Source organism: Dryobates pubescens, chromosome 19, assembly GCF_014839835.1.
Source record: "Dryobates pubescens isolate bDryPub1 chromosome 19, bDryPub1.pri, whole genome shotgun sequence".
Classification (NCBI taxonomy): Eukaryota; Metazoa; Chordata; class Aves; order Piciformes; family Picidae; genus Dryobates; species Dryobates pubescens.
The window spans coordinates 16,859,969-16,878,735 of NC_071630.1; the positions used below are offsets into that span (position 1 = coordinate 16,859,969).

General features: G+C 47.5%; 2 protein-coding genes across 2 annotated transcripts; one reads left to right on the top strand and one right to left on the bottom strand.

Moving 5' to 3' along the window:
- The first annotated feature begins 3,110 nt into the window (after window positions 1-3,110).
- On the top strand, window positions 3,111-4,148 carry LOC104307850 (protein C19orf12 homolog). Its single transcript, XM_009908947.1, has 2 exons — window positions 3,111-3,270; window positions 3,883-4,148. The coding sequence occupies exons 1-2, from the start codon at window positions 3,111-3,113 to the stop codon at window positions 4,146-4,148; spliced, it is 426 nt and encodes a 141-aa protein (XP_009907249.1).
- A 5,895-nt stretch (window positions 4,149-10,043) lies between these two features.
- PLEKHF1 (pleckstrin homology and FYVE domain containing 1) lies at window positions 10,044-12,127 on the bottom strand. The gene has a single exon (XM_009908924.2). The coding sequence runs from the start codon at window positions 12,120-12,122 to the stop codon at window positions 11,301-11,303; it is 822 nt and encodes a 273-aa protein (XP_009907226.1). The 5' UTR covers window positions 12,123-12,127; the 3' UTR covers window positions 10,044-11,300.
- Between the last annotated feature and the right edge of the window lie 6,640 nt (window positions 12,128-18,767).

Here is an 18,767-nt window from a genome sequence, read left to right on the forward strand (position 1 = left end):
GCCATCTCTGAAGTTTAACTCTGCAGAAGCCTGTGCTGACATTGACCCTAATCATAAATTCAGCAGTTCATGTCTGCATCCTGGCCCTGTGGGACTGGGGCTGCTGATAATGGTGGCAGCACATCCTCAGTGAGTATAAGGCAAAGATTAGCCTTCACTTTGCACCACTAATGATAAGTAGTAGTGAGGATAATAAGGAGCACACTTTCATAGTGCTCTGCTGATACTAGCTAATTAAGCTGCCACCCAGCCTTTCGACCAAGGTGTGTATTCCTGCTGTTCGGTATTGTTATGCAATAAGCAAAAACCGGATGGTATCTTCAGATGGCAATCAGGAAGTCAATTAGCCAAGCCTGGCAGCTCAGCCCCAACAACTGAGCCAGCTTCAAAGCTGCCCTGTGTCTTCTGGTTAGCCTTAGTGCATCTTTGGGAACCTCACATATTTATGCAAAGGAACACAATGCCAAGTGTTTAACAAAGTGACTCCAGCGTTTTGGTGGCAGCTAAGTTTCTGTCCGTGCATATGACTTCCACCATCCCTTAACCGTGCTCAGAGAATGCAGTCCCAGTGCCACAGAATTAAACCCAGGCACTGCTGTGCTAAACTGAAGTTTCTGTGGTGTTGGTGCTGTGTTCTAAGTACAGTGTCATACTGGTGTGTACTGGTCACAAAGGAAAACAAGATCACACTGTGCTGTGCAGACTTGTCAAGGAGTAGAGTGAATGCTCTGCTTTAACTGCAAGGTTTCAAAGCCTTTTTAAAGCAGCAGAGTCACCTGCCCACAGCATTCCAGCACATGGCATCAACTATCAGGATTGACATGAACCAGCAGTCAGTAGACATTGCCCCGTATGGGTAAATACCACCATAAGAAAGGTACAGCTGATTACACTGTCAGAGAGCTGGGCTCCAAGTGACCTGTGTGCTGCCAAAGCAACTGCTTTCTGAGAACGTGGAACCCTTGGTATCATATAAAAGGCTTTTCCTGTGATAGGGCAAGACCGGCCCATTCACTTTTGTGCCTATTGTCTAGCTCAGAAGTGGAGCCTTCCTCCTGGAGTGTTTTCCTGTGTACAAACAAGTCATTAAGCAGAGCTAGGAAAGTCTGACCTCTTGTGATCCGTGAGTTGCAATCAGTTATTTCATGTTCTCAAAATTAAAAATCGGCTTAAAAATTAACCCAAATGTTTTTATTGCTTGCATCAACCAGAACACTGTGTCTGCCACCAGAATCCAGGTTACTAGGCAGGAAATCTTTCCTTCTGTTCACACCCACGTATGGTGGAAGTTGTATTAAGATGTGGTCACGCTATTGTTTTGCTTTGCAGAAAAGAATCCAAGTGCTAGTGGGAGGCAGGCATAGCTGTACTGGAGGCTATCAGAATGCTGTGCTCCAAACAGCTGTTAATGCCACATCTGTTTCTGGAGCTGCCTGTGAGAGCTTATGTGTGGGAAACTGCATTGCTCATGCTTGGGTAACAGCCAGCTTCTCCACCTGCTTCCAACACAGGACTGTTCCCTATGTCCCAAGGGGAAGAGGAGTTGCAATCCTCTGCAAGTCTGGAGGCTCCTGCCTCCTCATGCTTTGTGGATTGCCCTCATGGTTCTCCTGAGTGGTGAGGGTGCTAAAATGGCGGGGGGAAGCTGTGTGGAGTACTAACCCTGTTTTTACCAGTCTGTCTGTAACTTGTAAGACCTGAACCAACAAACATACCCTTTAGAATACCATCTGTGCCACTGCCATGTGCTGGGCATTAGCCATTGTATGTTCCTGAGGAGAAAGAGGACATGTCAGTGATGTGAAGGATGCTTACCTGGTGATTACCAAGCTCCTTGCAGTGCTGCTGCTCCAGAAAGGGATGCTGTGAGGAGCTGCCCTTGCTCAGGAGCTACATCAGCTGCATCACAGACCCCTTTTTATGAAGGTAACCTACATGTACTGCTTAAGTCTTGAGACAGCAAAGTGAGGCAGTCTCCTTTTGTCATCCTCCCCACATTAATACTGCAGCTCTTTACCAGTGGATTTTGGGGGACCTCTCCTCATTAAGGCTGTTTTCTTGCAAAAAGGTGGCTGCAGCCTGTGACCTCCCTGCTGCCCTTTTTGTCAGCGGTAGTTGCAGCAGCAGCATTATGTAGCCACACTCTGTTGGCTTCTGCAGAAGTGTGTGGGCTTAGACAGGCAGCAGCAACAAGTGAATGAGATGGAAAAGGTTTAGTCTTGGAGTGATCATTCTCAGGACCCACTATTTGGCCCACACTGAGCCTTCTCACTGTGTCTTATCTTGCTGCCTCCTTATATGCATGAGACTCATCTCACCTGTCTGCTCAGAGTCCTGACTGTCATACATGTGTGCCGACGTTTCTGAGGCCCTGTTTCCAGAGCTCCCGGTTCATTCACAGTCCTGGGTCTCCTCTGACTCCTGAAGTCTGTTCTCTTCCTCAGGCAGCCTCTTGCCTTCAGAAACCAGCAAGAAAGGTTTATCGAGCATGTAACAAAATGGGGAGAAGAACTGAGATGTGAAAACAGCAAGTGATTTGCAGCAGGACTTTGGTCAAGGAGAAAATACCTGACAGATCTGTCAGTTGTAATCTGCTGATTGTGGTAGAATGAGGCTTTGCTTTGTCTTTTTCCCAGAGCTGAGCACGATGCTGAACACTCCCTGTTTTGTCTTCTGAATTTGTCATAAATTTTTTTTCTGGTCTACTCTGTTGTTTTGTTTGCAGATTGTGACCATTTGAGGCTGTGCCTTTAAGACAGGGACAGTGCTGAACACTCTGGCTGAATATTTTGAAGACAAAGATAGGTCTAAACGAATTTCATTAGTAGAATGCAACTTTAAGTTTTAGTGCAGTTGGAATCTTATTTTTGCTTCTTTGTGGGGGAGGGAAAGCTGGGCCTTCTCTCACCAACACTAGATTCAGTGACTGTTGGCTGCTCGGAAATAGGAGTGCTTTTCCCAGAAGTTAAAGAGAAAGCAAAACTGATTGTGCCTATATTAGCTGTGCCTCTCCCAGTTCAGACTCACAGGCACATTCAGCTCCATTCAGTTTTCACTGCAGCATTCAAAAGATAACTTAAACCTCTTTTCCAGCATCTTAACTCACCAAAATGCCCATCAAGGTTCAGCATGTGATGGACCTGTTCTCCCAGCTCGCTGAGGTGAAGGGCATGAAGGCTGCTGTCATAGACTGTGGTCAAGGAGCACTGGTGGCAGGTGCATCAGCCTTTACTGGGGGGATATTGGCAGGTCCAGTTGGCATTGCTGTAGGTAAGTCTCTTCAGTTTTAGGAACATGAAGTGTTGTTAACTCCCTGAGTGGAGAAACTGGGAAATCTATGTAGTAGGTGTGGGTTGAAGATTGTTGAGATTTCGTGTGTCTGGGCTTGAACAAGATGCCATTTATACATTGTCATTTTAGAAAAGAGGAGGGGGGTGTCAGTATTTCCTTCTAGGGTTTGATAGCAACCTATCTGACTTTGGTCCTGTGTGGCAAATGGGATCACTCTGAGAATCTAGGAAGAGATTGTGTTAATGGCAGAGAATGAAATTGTTAGTTGGGTGTTTTCCTTAGGCATGGTTTCACTGAAGAGTAGAGCTTATCCTTGAGAGACCAGTGCCCTGTGGAGGGTTGATTTGTTTCTGGTTGCTAGCTTGAAGCTATTGCCTTTGATTGTGTCAGGAGTTGCTTTGTGATTGCTGTGGGTGTAAACAGCTTTACAAATCCTTCCTGGTGCTTTGAGCATCACATATAAACCAGATTAAAGCAGACACAAGCACAGCTCTGCAGTGATTTCTAATAAAGGTGGGAACATTGCTGATGAAGGCTGTGAATAAAAGTTCAGGTATTTAGCAGGTAAAGACTAACATTTCTCTTTTCTAGGAGGAGCATTAGGTGGATTTCTTGGTGCCTGGATGACTGCAGGACACTTCAGGCCAGTCCCTCAAATTCTAATGGAATTGCCTCCAGCTGAGCAGCAGAAACTCTATGATGCAGCCATGGCTATTCTTAGGACCTTAAACTACACTGATGCTGTTGGTCTGATTCCTCTTGTAATGGGAAATGCTCGTCTCCGGCAGATATTCACAGAACTGCTGAAAACTTACTTCTCCAAAGAGCTAAATGCAAAGTTGATGTGTAGTAAATAACCCTTTCCAGAGCAGGCTGTGCACAGTGTAAAGAAATGTAGTCTGACAGTTGTAATTCTTCAACATAGCAATTACTGGTTATCAGTACTAATTATAAATATAGACAGATCTAAGTAGTATTTTGACTTTTGATATTTGATTTTATTTCCTTGGTTTTGTTTGTTTGTTGTTTGGTGGTTTGGGTTTTTTTTTTCTTCTGTTTCTGTTTTGGGTTGGGTTGAGGTTTTTTGTAAGGATAATATTGGATCACTGGATTGTCCTGACAGTAACTTGCTATGTAATTTTGAATCACCCTGCACTAGAAGTGAATAAGAAATCACTGTTATGCCTCTAGTTAAATTTTCAGTATCATTGTGTTTTATTTAGGAGATTGAGTCCTGTTTGTGTAAGTGCTTGAAATTTCAGCTATGGTTAATTAGTTGCTATGGTTCTCATTATCTGGAGGCCTTTTCTAGAGGATTTTGGGGAGATCCTTCTGCAGTGGAAGATGCTTCCATGTGTTGACCCACTGACTCCAGAGAGCACAAAGAACAGTAAAAGCAGAACAATTCTGAGATGCCTTTAGCTGACTGATGTTGACAGCAGGCAGTGAGGACCTTCCCAGCAGCAGTGATCTGCCCAAAATGTGATGGGGCAGAGAGCTGCTTTGAACTTGAGAGCTGAAGTTCTGCAGAGGCCTCTTTATATGAGGGTAACCTACCTGTACTGCTTAAGTCTTGAGACAGCAAAGTGAGGCAGTCTCCCCACATTACCACCACAGATCTTTACCAGTGGATTTTGGGGGACCTCTCCTCGTTAAGGATGTTTCCTTGCAAACAGGTGGCTGCAGCCTGTGACATCCCAAGGGCTTGTTGGAAACTAGCACAGACACAGGGGCTCACTCAGCCTGCTGACTTACAGATGTTGTATGTGTTCTATCTGCCTTGGCAATAGTAGAAAAAATGTGGCTGCAGCCTGATATCCTGTGGTGTAAGTTCTCCTCTGGCCACAGGACAGGTGTGACTGACACCACCAGCCTGTCTCTGCTGAGGTTTTGAGGGTAAGACATTTCCCCTGCATGAACTGCAGCAGCAAACTCTGCTGCGGAAGCCCTTGCAGGGTTAACGTACCGTGTTGCTCCTCCCTCAGCTCTGCCGGGGTGATTCAGTAAAGTCAGCTGAATTAGAAGTGTGGGGGTAGAGCAGCCTGACGCTGCCAAGCCAGGGAAAACCTGCCTCTCCTCGCTGAGGATACAGCCCTAAGAGTGCTGTGAAGCTCCCTCCTGCCTTAGCTGTGCAGGGGAAAAATGCTTGGGCAGCTCTCTCACTTCTGTGGCCACCACCATAGAGAGACTGTACCAGAGTGCTTGCTCCAGGACTGCTTCTGGAGAGCAGGGTTGGGCTGCACAGGGCTTGCAGTCTTTTGGGAAGGTATGAAAGACCTTTGGATTGAGGCAGCCGTGCAAAGTGACCCTTTGTTGGGCAGCCTGGCTTCTAGAGGCTGGTCAGTAAACAAGGGTGCTCAAGGCCATTGTTTGGAAGGAGCTGGAGGCTCAGGGTGGTTTCCCTGAAACTTACTGCTGAACAAACACTCATCAAGTGTCTCTGTGACTTTGATAGATACCAGGTAGTTGTGACCTGGGTGCTGGTGGCTCTGGTTTGTGGGTTGGGTTGCTGGCTCCACCAGGGTTCCTGAAGCATTCCAACCACTTGAGGATGACTGTAAGGGGTGTCCCCATAAGCATTGCTCTCGTGTGTGCTCCAAGGTACAGAGCTCACCCTGCAGCACTGGCACAAAGCGGAGCCTGTGTGCTGCACAGAGGTGATGTGCAGCCCGGGCAGGCTGCTGATAGGTTCCCCCAGCACACACTCTGGCCCCTGCTGCCCTTGTCACAGGCTGAGGGCTCATGCAGATGTGACCTGTGTTAGGTGCCATGACTCCTGCAGGCCTTGACCAGAGTGGAACAAATCTGCAGAGAGGCTGTGGTGTTACACTCCTCCCTCTGGTGCCTCTGGAAATGTCTTTGTATAGGAAACCACTAAGGGTCTGGTTTTACCTTATCTTTAACTCCTCTGACAATAGACAGCCGTGCCTTTTTCTCTTCTTGCTGTCTGTGAGAGGAAGAGAAGCCTGTCTGGCCTTGAGTTAATGCTTTTCCCTTCTCATGTCCATGTTTTCTAAGGTTCTCACCAGAGCACACTGTTTAGGACATACAAGGAGAGGCTGGACAAAGCTCATGGGAGCACAGCTTTCCCTTTCTGCTTGGGGCAGCCTGGGCAGCAGGATGATGGCAGGGAGCAAGATTACAGGCGGCAGCATCACTGCTGGCAGCAAATGCTGTGTGCCAGTGGGGTTTGACCATGCAAGAGAACACTCTGTGAACACAAAGCAACTTATGTGCCTCTTTTCCTCCCTTCTCTGTCCTTCCTACAATAGCAAACTGGGGCTCTTGGCTGGTAACTTCTCAAGAGCTTTGGGGAAAACCTGCTAATGGTTTGTTTGCATTTCCAGTCTACTGGAAATGAAGTCAAATGCGAATTTCAGAGGGCCTCTTTTGCTGTTCATCAGCACTCAACAGTGGCTCCCAATCTGCCTCATCTCCTCCAGCTGCTGTCTCAGGACAGCAACACTGACAGCTGTGTCTGTTTGGAGATTTTATGAACAAGTGCACAGGCAGAAGAGGCTCTTTCCCATTCACATGCAAGGCACTGGGATTTTGCCTGCTATGATATGCATACATAAAGCAGACTTGTGTGTTGCTGCCACAGTGCTTTACACCGTGTTGAGCAGCCTGTCCTTCCCTGAAGTGCAGCATCCTACTCCAGGTGCTGTGGAGAGCATTTCCAATGCTCAGGTCTTCATGGTTTCCTGGAGCTGTTTTGCTGTATGGTGTCCACTGTCAAAGTGACAGTAGTGTAACACCTGCCTGTCAACTCTTTTCTTGAGAGTCTATGGCCTGAAAGACAAAATGACAGAAACAGAAGCCTGTGTTTTTTTATGGGACACAATGGCTTTAAAGCTCAGCAGTAGCTGAGACCATCTGTGCTCCTCAGTTCCTCATCCTGACCAAAAATCCCAGGCTAAGGAACACAAGAAACTGCCTTGCAGCATTAGTGAGTCAGAAGAGGCTGTGGACTTTGGCAGGGCCAGAACTTCTGCTTGAATAAAAGTGGAGTGTTTGAGTAACCAGGGGCAAGACTCTGACTGAGAAGCTGGCTGGCTTTACCCTGCTGCCTCTGAACACTCCTGCAGTGCTGAGTGAGCACCATCCTGCAGAGTTGATGGTGTGCCTTGCCTGTGCCTTGGGATGGTGGAGCGTGTTTCTTAGAAACACTTTGTCCTTCCTTTTCATTCACAGAGCAAATCTCCCCATCACCTTTCCTTTGGCTTTGTGACTGGCTGCTACAGCAGTGCCATCCTCTTCCTCATCTTCCTACCAACTTTGGAGAGCAGAAGAGGATTGCCTCATTGCATTCCCCTTACCTCTATTTTCCTGTCTCTTTGCTACAGAATTCCAAGCAGTTTCAACAGGCATGATGCTAACATTCAGGTTTTGATTTCCCTGTTCCATGTTTTGTTTCATTTTTTTTTTTGCTCCTGACAGCTACAGAGACCATCCTCTGGCTTCTGTGTGCCCAGCTGAGGAACCATTTTCCTGAGGGCATTTTTCTAAACATGCCTGGGCTCCAGTTTCTGCTCAAGGGAGCAGAAGCAGCATTTTTCAGCCAGTCCAGTTTCCTAAACCAGCACACCCCAGGGTTGAGCAGTGCCACGGCTGGTGTGCCAGCACTGCACGGTGCTGTACCTGTTAGACTGTGACACCTTCAGGCAGAGGCTGAGTTCCTTCTGGCAACTGATCTCCACACATCATGTTTGGGAGGCTTTCAGGATATGACTCCACAAAATCCCCAGCCTGCAGATGTTTATGTGAAGTGAGCATTGAAGCTACTGCTCCTCCTAGTCTTATGGGTTTGAAAACTTAATGAATCCCTGGTAAGACATTTATTTAGCTCAAAAAATTAAAACCCCCTATCATCAGGAAATGCCCCATCAATGCACCGGAGGCAAAATCACGATGAAAAACAAGGCACAGCCCATGATCTAAACTCCGTGTGTTCAGCAGGCCAGAAGCCAAGAGCTCCAGGCTCTAATCCCAGCACTGAGCTCCCTAGCCTGGCTAATAAAACTACAGGAAGGGGAGGAGAAGCTTTGCTTAATTTCCCCTTATTTTCCTGGGCAGGCTCCTTTAACTGTATGTATTAACAGTTTACGAGTTACTAAGTTACATGTAGCTTCCACATGTGATGTGTTCTCCAGCCTGAGGCAGCTCAGGCCTTTCCAGGTCTTCCCAACCTGAGGCAGCTCAGGCCTTTCCAGGTCTTCCCAACCTGAGGCAGCTCAGGCCTTTCCAGGTCTTCCCACTCAGCAGCAGCTGTGGCACAACACCCTCTGAGGATGTCTGCACAGCTGCACAGGGTTAGGAGCAGCACCAGCACCTGGCTGGCAATCGGAATGCTCTGGGAGAAGGCACTGGAACATGCACAAGGCAGTGTGCAAGTAAGAAGCCTCTGGAAGTGCAAAATGCTCGTGTGCACCTCCTCAGCTCCAACCAACCATGTTTCAAAATAGCAGGGTACATATGTGGTAAGAGTTGCCCTTACTGGCAGTTCTCAGAAGTGTTGCAGCTTTTCCATTCTTCATTCTTCACCATTCCCACTTCCTGTAAGGAAAGGGGATGTCCCAGTTTCTGGAGGGTGTATTTCCAGAAAGGCCACAGTATACACAAAAAAGGCAGAGTTGGTTTTGGTGGAGTTTGTTTGGGTTTGGTGTTTTCCTTTGGTGCTGTGATTAAGAGAAGCTCTTTCTCAACACAAAGGCATGCCTGTCCTTCATTACTGGATAAAACCAGACCACAGTTCTTTTGGGGCTGATAATACTAAGCTCTTTGGACACATAAGATAACGAATATCTGATTTCTAAGAGAACCAAGGGCTAAGTTCAAAACTGGAATACATTTCTGGAGCCAGTTACTAGGAAGAAACTGAGTTTAACCTCAGAAGCAGGGAACTGGAATATCAGCTATGGATGCAGATTCAGCAGCTGGGCTATTTTTGGCTTGTGAATCATTCTAGTGGCTGTTTATTTTTAAGGTAATTTTCTGCTAGCATAGAATGCACACCCTTTTGGTGGCTGGGAGCCATTATACAATCACTGCTGTGCAGAGTTAAACTATGCTTGGACAGGGATGGAAAAAACAGACCTTCGTGTACTTACTGCTTTAATACTCCGAAACATCTGTTTAGGTCATAAGGTTTGTTGACCTACTGTAAGTTGTGCCCCCACTGGAAAAACACTATTTCAGTTAATACAGACTACTGCAGAGGATTACAAAAGACTTGGAAAAACTCAGAAAGGAAGCATCAGATTTGGCACTTTTTTTGCTCACTTAGCTTCAAGCAGCAAATACAAACCCAGAGCATTCACCTCACAGCTGAGGAGTCACAACTCACGCTGGCCATCTGGGCCTGAATCTCAGCTCTTGCTTAAGACTCCTGTTAAATAACAACATGCTTCACTGTCACATTTTCCTGGCTTCTTCCTGCCGGCCATATCTTTATTCACACACACTCAAGCCATACAAACTCATTGCAATAGTGGCAGTTTACAAAAGACAGTAAGAATGATTACTTTGAACTGAATTTAAAAAACCCAAGTCTGTCCATCTGGCAGGCAGTGTACTGTTTGGAACAGGTCATAGTAGTATCATAGTAGTATCAGTCACGGTTGGAAGGGACCACAAGGATCATCTAGTTCCAACCCCCCTGCCACAGGCAGGGACACCCCACACTAGATCAGCCTGGTCTTAAACACCTCCAGGGACGGAGCCTCAACCACCTCCCTGGACAACCTATTCCTTTGTAACATTGGCAGTGTACTCCCAGCCATGTTCCTTTTCCAGAGTATAAAATACACAATATACTATAAGTAATAACAGAGTTTGTAGAAATGTGTGCTGCAAAACAATTGCTGTTGTCTGGTTTTCAGTATATATACTCCTCTGCTATATCATGATAGAATACTTGAATAAACACTAGTAAACATTCTCACTTAATTTGAACTTTACAGTTAATTTGAGATCAACTTTAAAGTCTTGGGCTCCAAACCTGGAAGTATATAAAGGACCTTAACTTTGGACTCGTGAGAGTCACAGACAAGAGGAGACCTCACAACTGAGCATTCAATACCTCTGGCTCAGGAGAAGTGGAAGTTGAAGTGCTCTACTTAATAGGATCAAAATTTGGGGTATTTTCCTGGATTTTCCAAGACTTTTAACAAGTTTTCCCTGGGCTATCCTTTTACCCAACAGGCTTGAGTTCATCAAGTTGCTGGTAATCTGGCGGAATGGCCTGGTTTTGAGATACAGGCCTCTGCACTTAGTTTAGTCAACTGAGTCTCTCCCTTCATATCTCACTCTGTGTAATTTTACCCATACCTCCCCTGTCTCCTTCCTCCCTCCTGGCCCAGTACCACCAAAACCATTCCCATGTGAGAGAGATGGATGCTCCAGTGCTTTGCTAAAGCTGCTCACAACAAGCATCATATGAGCTCCTTGCATTCAGAGCATTGTGTTTCCAATCTTGAGACACTTAGGTGTAGAAATGGAAGTCTGTGCCAACCTTACCATGCAGAGTTGGAAGACTATCTCCTCAGGCTGGCACACTTGCACTTCTGATGCTCCTGCAGCATCCAGAGTGCCCCATGCCATGACAGGTGAACACACTGCCAGCAGACTTGTATGTTTAAATTCAAGATTTCTTGCTTCTTTTCTCCCAAGAGCCACTTCAAAGCATTTGAGAAAAGAAATTAGTACTGCTCTCTTTTTGCAGACAGGAAGACTAAGGCACCAAAGGGTGAACTCGTTTGGCCAAGGCTGTTAAACAGATCTCTGTCCCAGTCTGTGCTTTTCATTGAGCTGTTGCTTTCTGTGCTCCTGTTGTATGAGACACACTTTCAGAGGGGTAGCCCCATCTCTGCTCCCCATGCAGACATCACACACAGGGAACAAAATCTACCTTCCTAAGCACAGCCTTCAGAGAAAACATTAGTAAAGACATGCACAGGAGGCCAGAAGTTGGCTTCCCAATGTCTAAATGGCACTGATTCCCAAGGAGGTCAGCTATGGAAAGATGACCAAGATACTTCTGAGGTATAAAACTCTGTGTCTGCTGGCCACTGGTCAGTTTTGTCATCATCAGACTTGTCGCTGTCATCACCGCTGGAAGGTTCGTAGCCTGGGATAGCAGAGCAGATTGGCTCTGGCTGCCTACGATCTGCCTCTGCCTCTTTCTTCTGTTCTGCCAGCAGCTGCCTGTAGCACAGGTTGCAGACCCTCAGGGGCTTGGGAGACAGGCGGGGCATCAGGAACCTCTGCCTGGAGCAGTCTGCGCAGACAACAAAGCCGCACTTGCGGCAGTGGTGCCTTCGGGTGAGCGTGGAGAACTTGGTCTGTGTGCAGCGCATGCAGATGTCCGTCGCCTTGTCTGGGATCCAGGGAGCCGCGTGCTCTGTGGAGGGCTGCCGGCCCGTCTTCGTCAGCAGGTGCCTGATGCACTCCTCCAGATGGCTGATCCACTCCTTCCTCTCTGTGAGGGAGGCAGCAGAAACCACAAAAGACTTCTTGGAGGTTTTAATCATCCAGCGGTTCTTCATCTGCAAGGTGTCTGGCAGCGTCTCCAAAGTGACATCTTCAAGGGGAATGATGTGCTGGGAATTGTACTTCCTTTTGTTGATGACTATGCTGCCGTAGACAAGGATGTCATTGAAAAGGAAGAATATGCGAGGCTTTGGTTTCTTGCGGCATTCTTTGGTTAAAATCCCTTCTCCTAGAAGGACCCTGCCTGGCACAGCTAGAGGCTGTCCAGAAGCCCCAAAGCAGTTTTCCACAGCAGCGATGCGCTGGCTGTTGATCTCAGTATTTGCAAGATGGTCCACCATCTCCAGCTCGCTCTGAAAAGAGGAGAGTCAACAGGGAAGCAGTGAAGCTGCAGACATCTGCACTCAGGTGAGGCTGAGCAGCAAATGCATGCACAGGTAAGATGCTCTTAATGCAACCTCAGGTTACAAGTAACCTCCTTACCACTCTTCACTTTGGATTGCTACATTAAATTTTTACACTGAATTTTCAAACTTTCTGGCCTGACTTTGCAACACCCCTGTCTACACTGCGGCAGTTCAGTTTGCAGCAATGGAAGCCCTTGAAGGCAGAGACAGCCCTTCCATTACAGCTGTGCTTTTTACCAGTATGATTGTATGCCTGCAGTAAAGGAAACTGGTTGATCTAAACCTGCTCTTATGCAGGTATAAGTACTTGCTCGGGACATACCGTACTGTGACAGCTGAAGAGTACCTCGACCTGTCCCATTCTATCCCTCTTGGAGCTAATACTGGTCTCAGGGAGGGGATGTATGGTCTTGGGAGCAAACCTCCCAATTCTGAATGCACACCTGCTTTCCCAAACATTAGTTGCAGACACATGCACCCCACAAGGCCATTTTGTGCCAGAGCTAAGGCAGGAAAAACCAGTGTGGTATCACTTGTTTCCACTGCTCCTTCTTGCATGATAAAACAGGTTAAAAACCCCAAGCAAACAAACAAAAAAAGCACTTGCTATGTGAATAACCCCACAAGTCAAGTCCCTCCTCCATTACCTCAGTTACAGTGGGGCTACCCATACTTCCAGCTACAAAACAGATGATTCTGAAAATAGTCTAACCACTGCTGAAAGGGAAGTGGAAGACAACACACTCATACCTTCCCACACCTCCATGTCCTACTTCTCACACAATCTGGGGTTTCGATAGCTTGTTGAGTGTTTTTTTAATAGGAAAACCTACATAATAGTTACTCTGAAGTTAAAGCAAATGTTTGCTATTGGTAGTTTGCAGTAAGAAATATGCTCCCTGTTCTAAGTCCATTTTTTGCCTCACCTAGCCCCTCCTGCACTGAAGGGTGCTGCCCAAGGCCAGCCAGCCATGGGAACGTTAGTCATTTCCTGCTCCAGTGAGGTAGCTCAGCCATCACGAGGTGGCTCCGAGGTCACAGGGATATGTGTTGCCCTGATTGCCATTAGCAGTGCATCAAATCACTAACACAGAGCCACTCTCTTGACATTTTCCCCATCCTCCTCCAGAGTCTCTGTAGCCATGGAGGTTGGAGAGGAAAGGGAAGAGAAGGAAGACAACAACAGGTCCTGTGTGTTTGGGATAATGATGATTTATATTCTTCCCTTGCCCCTCACCCCAAATCATCCCTTCGGTATGCTAGAAGTGAAACCACAGAGCTGCTGCTGCATGCCCACCTGAGCTATCTGGCAGACAGTCTGGACAGTTCCTTTGAGTTCCCAGAATTTTACTCTCCAGAGCAGGCCAGGGTACAGAGGAACAAAGAGAAGAAACAGGTTTAGCTCTGGAAGATGTAAATTAAGTGATCTACACTACAGAAATAGCTTTCATATTGAGTGGCCTGTGCTCCTCAACAGCTGGCTTCTTCAGAATTCTTTCTCCCTTGAACTAGAGGGAGGGTTCCAAGGCTTCCAACTCCCTTCTGGCAGCATGTGTATCCTCAAGACCTCAAGGGACCAGAATGGATTTGATGGAGTTGGATAGTGTTAAGCATATCCACTCATGGGTGGGTTTGCCAGCATGAAGGGCAATTCACCATTAACTGCAATGCTCCAACTGGGGACCATGCTGGGGGGAATGCAGGGGCCTGACACCATCTGCAGCAGCTGAAGGAATATCCCAACCAACCTGCCCTTTCGGCATGGACGTGCTGAAATTGTGCAAAGGGATTTATTACTTGCTGTCAGCAGAAAAGAAACTATGGCTTGGGAAGTTGGGTGTGGAAAGATTCCTAATGCAACAAAATACTGTCAAAAACTTTTGTAACCAACAACACCAAGTAGGATAAACTGAAGCAGGGAATGGACACAAGCCTACAACATGAAAGAAATGAAAGTGAACTCTCATCAGGCATCACATTTCCACTGCAGTGTATGTCCTTATTCCTCCACTCTCTGGTTTGTTACCTAGTTAAGGTGACATGAGTTAACCAAAGAAAACCTAACTGTTCTGGGAAATATTCCCTGCTAAGGCTAGTCCAAGGCATTTCTCAAAAGAGTTTTCCCAGGGAAACAAAACCAGAGTTGTTTCCTTCCATCTCTCCCCCCTCTGGCATAAATGGCTGGAGAACAGTACATACTAAGCAGCAAAAACCCAGGAGGGCGGGAAGCTGTACTGTATTGGCATGCTACTTTTCATAAGAGTTTTCAGCATGGGTAGGTTTGGGATTGGTCTTTTCATCAAGACTTATTGCCTTTGCATATGATCAAGTATTATGTGGTGAATATATGTGAATGACTATGACTGATATATAAACACCCACAAAACTATTTTGTACCCTACTACAGAAGTAGGCAAGCCAGTTCTTTTAACAATGAGTGCTTGTTCACTTGTGATTATAAATAGCCATGTTGATGCATGCCAGGCAGAGCATTTTGACTTACCCTCCCGGGTCAGTGAGTTTGGGGTATGGTTTACAAATCTGTATGGATCTAAGGCTTAGGTGTAGAAATATGGTGAGCTGCTCTACCCAATTCTTCCATTCTTGCTGTCAAACAGAACTGACAGTCTTGGTATTCACTGTATGCCTAATGCATACCACATGTAAGGAAAGGCCCAGAGTATCAGCACACCGAGGGTTGACTGCTGAATGTATACAAGCAGTAAATCCTCTGAGCCTCCATTCTCTCTCTCAGAGTCAAGGCTGGCATAAGCTCTCCCTCAATAAGCACAGTAAGCAGGATGCAGCCACCTTTTAGCCAGAGCAGGCATTCAGAGCAAGAAAAACACAAACAGCCTTTTTTTGTTTCCTGCTGGAGGGGATTTGAGCTTGCCTTTCCCTGTCTCCTGGCATACTACACTGCTGGGCTACTGGGGGCAACAGGGGCCAGCTGTGGCAAACTCCTTCCAGCCAGGCTCATAAAGAATCCAATTCAGTATATGTACATTCTGGGACTGACTTGACATTAGGCCTTTGAGAAATTCCACCAATTCCACTGGGATATGGACTTACTGAGCTTCTTGCCACTATTGTCCAGCATGCCCAGGACTTCTGGCATGTAGGGCCACAGCAAGAGAGCAACTGAGAGGTGGTTTGTGAGCAGCTCTGACTGATGTTACCAAAACTAGGGAATTGGTAGTCCAAACTCAGCTGTGGCTCTTGCATGTGCTTACCAGGCCCAGGGGTGTCTGAGTAGTTTTGTATGAAAGAAGGAAAACCTGAAATTCAAAGAAGAGCCTCCCCCACTCCCTCTTCTCTGCTCTCTGTGCGTGCACACATCCTTGGGCAGTGCAGCTGGGCAGTGCTTCACAAGCACATCCTGCTCCCAGCTCTGCCACTCATCTGTCAGCCTGGTGAGCGGCCACCAGGAAGACACCTCTCAGGCACTGGAGCTGGAGGTGACAGGACTAACCTAACCGCATGTGGTCAGAGCAGCCTTACATGCTCAGGCTGGACAAAGGCTCATGACAAAGGACATGCACAGACTTGCTGGTGAGATGAATTCTCTGTCTCTCCCCGTGTCTGAAAGCCCACGTCTTTTAGAAGAGCTGTATGGCCAAAGGCGGAGGATTCCCCCGCAGAGGCACCGATTTCTCTAGTTTTGTCAATTTCGGAAGTCTTGGTATGTGGCCAAACTTGGCAACGTAAAAGTGCCTTCGAAAAAATAAATAAATAAAAATCATTACCGTACGGGGCGCTGAGGCCACGAACAGTGTACTGAGAAGCGACGGCTGCCTACTCAGTACCGACCCGCCCGGCGGGACACCCGTGTGTGTGGGCGCAGATCCCAAACGGGCAGGACATACATCCCCGCAGGGCCGAGCTTTCCCGGCGGCGAGCGCGGCTTTCCCCACCTCACAGCGCGCTGAGCGCAGCCGCCCGGCTCCCTCTCGCCGCACCGGCCCGGAGCCGAAACCCCCCCAGCTTTTCCAAAACTTTTCCCTTCCGCACAGACTGCCTGCCCAGCCGCCGCGCCGAGCCCCGACCGCAGCACCGCTCGGCCCCTTACCTCCGCGGAAGGCCCCGGCCGCCCCACAGCAGGCAGCTCCGCTCCACCGAAGCTGAACTGCGCCCCCGCCCACTCCTGCCCCCGACTGCCAATGGGCGCCGGCCGGGCTCGGCGCACCGCGGGGAGCCGTGCCCCCTCGCTGGTCGACGGCCAATGGCGGAGCTGGGCAGGCGGCGGAGGACGGGGCGGGACGCCACCAGGGGGAGCCCGAGCGCGGGCCGCTGCGCGCGCCGGGGGCCGTGAGCAGGTGCCAGGGAGTGTCTGGCGACGCGCGGGCGCCCAGGCTTTTGCCTTCCCTCCAGTACGTGTCAAGTGGACACACAGCTTGGTGTCATCTGCAACCTCATCCATGTCACCGACAACGACGTAAAGCAGCACTGGTCTCAGTACCGACCCCTGAGGAACGCCACTTGTCGCTCGTCTCCATTTGGACATTGTGCTGTTGATCGCAGCTGAGTGCATCCACCCGGCCGATTCCAGGCACAGCCATGGGCTCACTGGGGCTGTGTCTCCCTGGTGGCTCATGGGCCACCGAGTGCCCTTCCTGCATGTCACTGCCGCGAGGGTGGGACAGGTGAGCAGGGGCCGTGGGCACGCTTTGGCACCCACTGCAGGTGCTCAGGGCCAGAGTAATGGGTGAGCCAAGCTCTGGGCCTTGCCTGGTGCTGCAAAACAACCCCCGGCTAACCAGGCCCACGCTGATCTATAATTCAGGTGCTTGCTCACTCTCTGTAAAAGCTTTTCTATTTTTAATGGGAACTGAACGACCTGTCAAGGTATTAGAAATATTTTTTTCCCCTCCCAGGTTTTGGTTTTCTTTGGTAATAATAATGTGGTCTGGGAAGCTCATGGGGCGCTTTAGACCTAAAGTACTTTGGGCCTCCACGAGTGTTTCCATAAGACCTTATTTCTTCATACTTTATGTTTGTGCTAGATAACAGATGGACGAGAACATGGACTAAGTTACTTGCGCTATGTGGTTTCCTGGCAGTGTATGAGGGAGGGTCACAGGGAGGGTCACAGGGTGGGCCACTGGGTCATCAAAAAAACTAGGAAAAGAGAATGCACCACAGTGAGCAGGCAGCTGGGCCAAGCAGAGATTTTCAGGTTATTGCTAGGACTTTTGTGGGGTGTCTTTTGTGCTCCCTTGTGGGAGAGCAGGACTGAGTGGTCTGTTACTGGAAGGAGCAGCAGATCGTTTGCAGACAACTGGGAGCTGTTTTGTGTTGAGCTTGGACACCGGCTGTCTCTGTCTTGGCTTCCTTGAGAGCAGTCTTCAAGGTCTGGGGAGATAGGCCCAGCTTAAAAATCAATCCTTGACAAAATGCCTTTTTAAACATAAAGCTAACTGTAAACATACAAAGCACTGAACAAAGTATGTCAGAGTTTGTCTTAGCAGACAGAACATTTTAGATCTAACCAGCCTTAGATTATTATTCTTAGACAGTTATTTTCCCATGTGCTGAAGTCTTTCTGAATTTGCTCTCATGTTATCCTAATCATAGCCTTTGTCACTGAGATGCAATGCTTTGCTTTATGTTTCTTGCTGCTTCTCAATACACTTACCTGGCAATAATTATTACATGTTGGCTTAACGTAGCATTGGGTTAGCCAAATAGCCTGGGATTTGAGGGTTGTCTCTACTCTCTGATTTCAGAAGGGGAGGTGTGTTTAAGCAACTGCTGCACGCAGCGAGGGGAGCCTCAAGGCACAGGCTGGGCTGGGTGTGCAGTTGGTATTAAGTAGTTGCACTTGAGAGATTACTTTCTCTGGGTATTTTGTTTGTATTGGAAGCTGTTACATCCTTGTTTGAATGCCTTTTTGGGATACAAACTCAAGAGTTTAACCAGTAATCTTAAGAGCTATTTGATAGGTAGGCTCAGGAGCTCTTTTTTCCTGGACATAAAAATGAAAACGTTTGTGGGACCACCACAGAAACCTGCAGCCAAAATTACTAGCTTTTAATGCAACTGGAGCAAGGTAAAGAGACTATCTGATCTATTGCCTGTGGCATTTTCTCCAAACCCAGTTGTTTCTCCGTAGCAGAAATATCTTGCCCAACTGGGATGCAATAATTTAAAAGCAAGTGAAGGAAACTGCAGCTGCTCAGCTGAGTCAGCCAAAGGTAAGCTCTGCAGGGGAGAAAATGGCTTTTTATTATCTTCTAGTGGCAAAATTACTACAACAGCCTGCAGGAAAAGATTAGATTATAATGCTAACAGAAACATCTGTTAAAATCTGAGCTCAGTGTATGTTTAGTGCATGTTTTTTAAAAAAAACAAACATGACACTTGATAAAATTATTTTGGATAAAACTCAATATTGACATTCAGTTTGGGATGTTAGGAGCCCGCTGCAATCATATGCTAGAGAATGGTTTTAACTAACTGAATGCACAGGGCATTTCCTCAGTGGATAAGACAGCTTTTAGCTATGGAGATTTTACTGACTTGAGCTTGGAATACTCCTGTTACTTAATGAGTGAATATGTCAACATGTGTTCATTATGC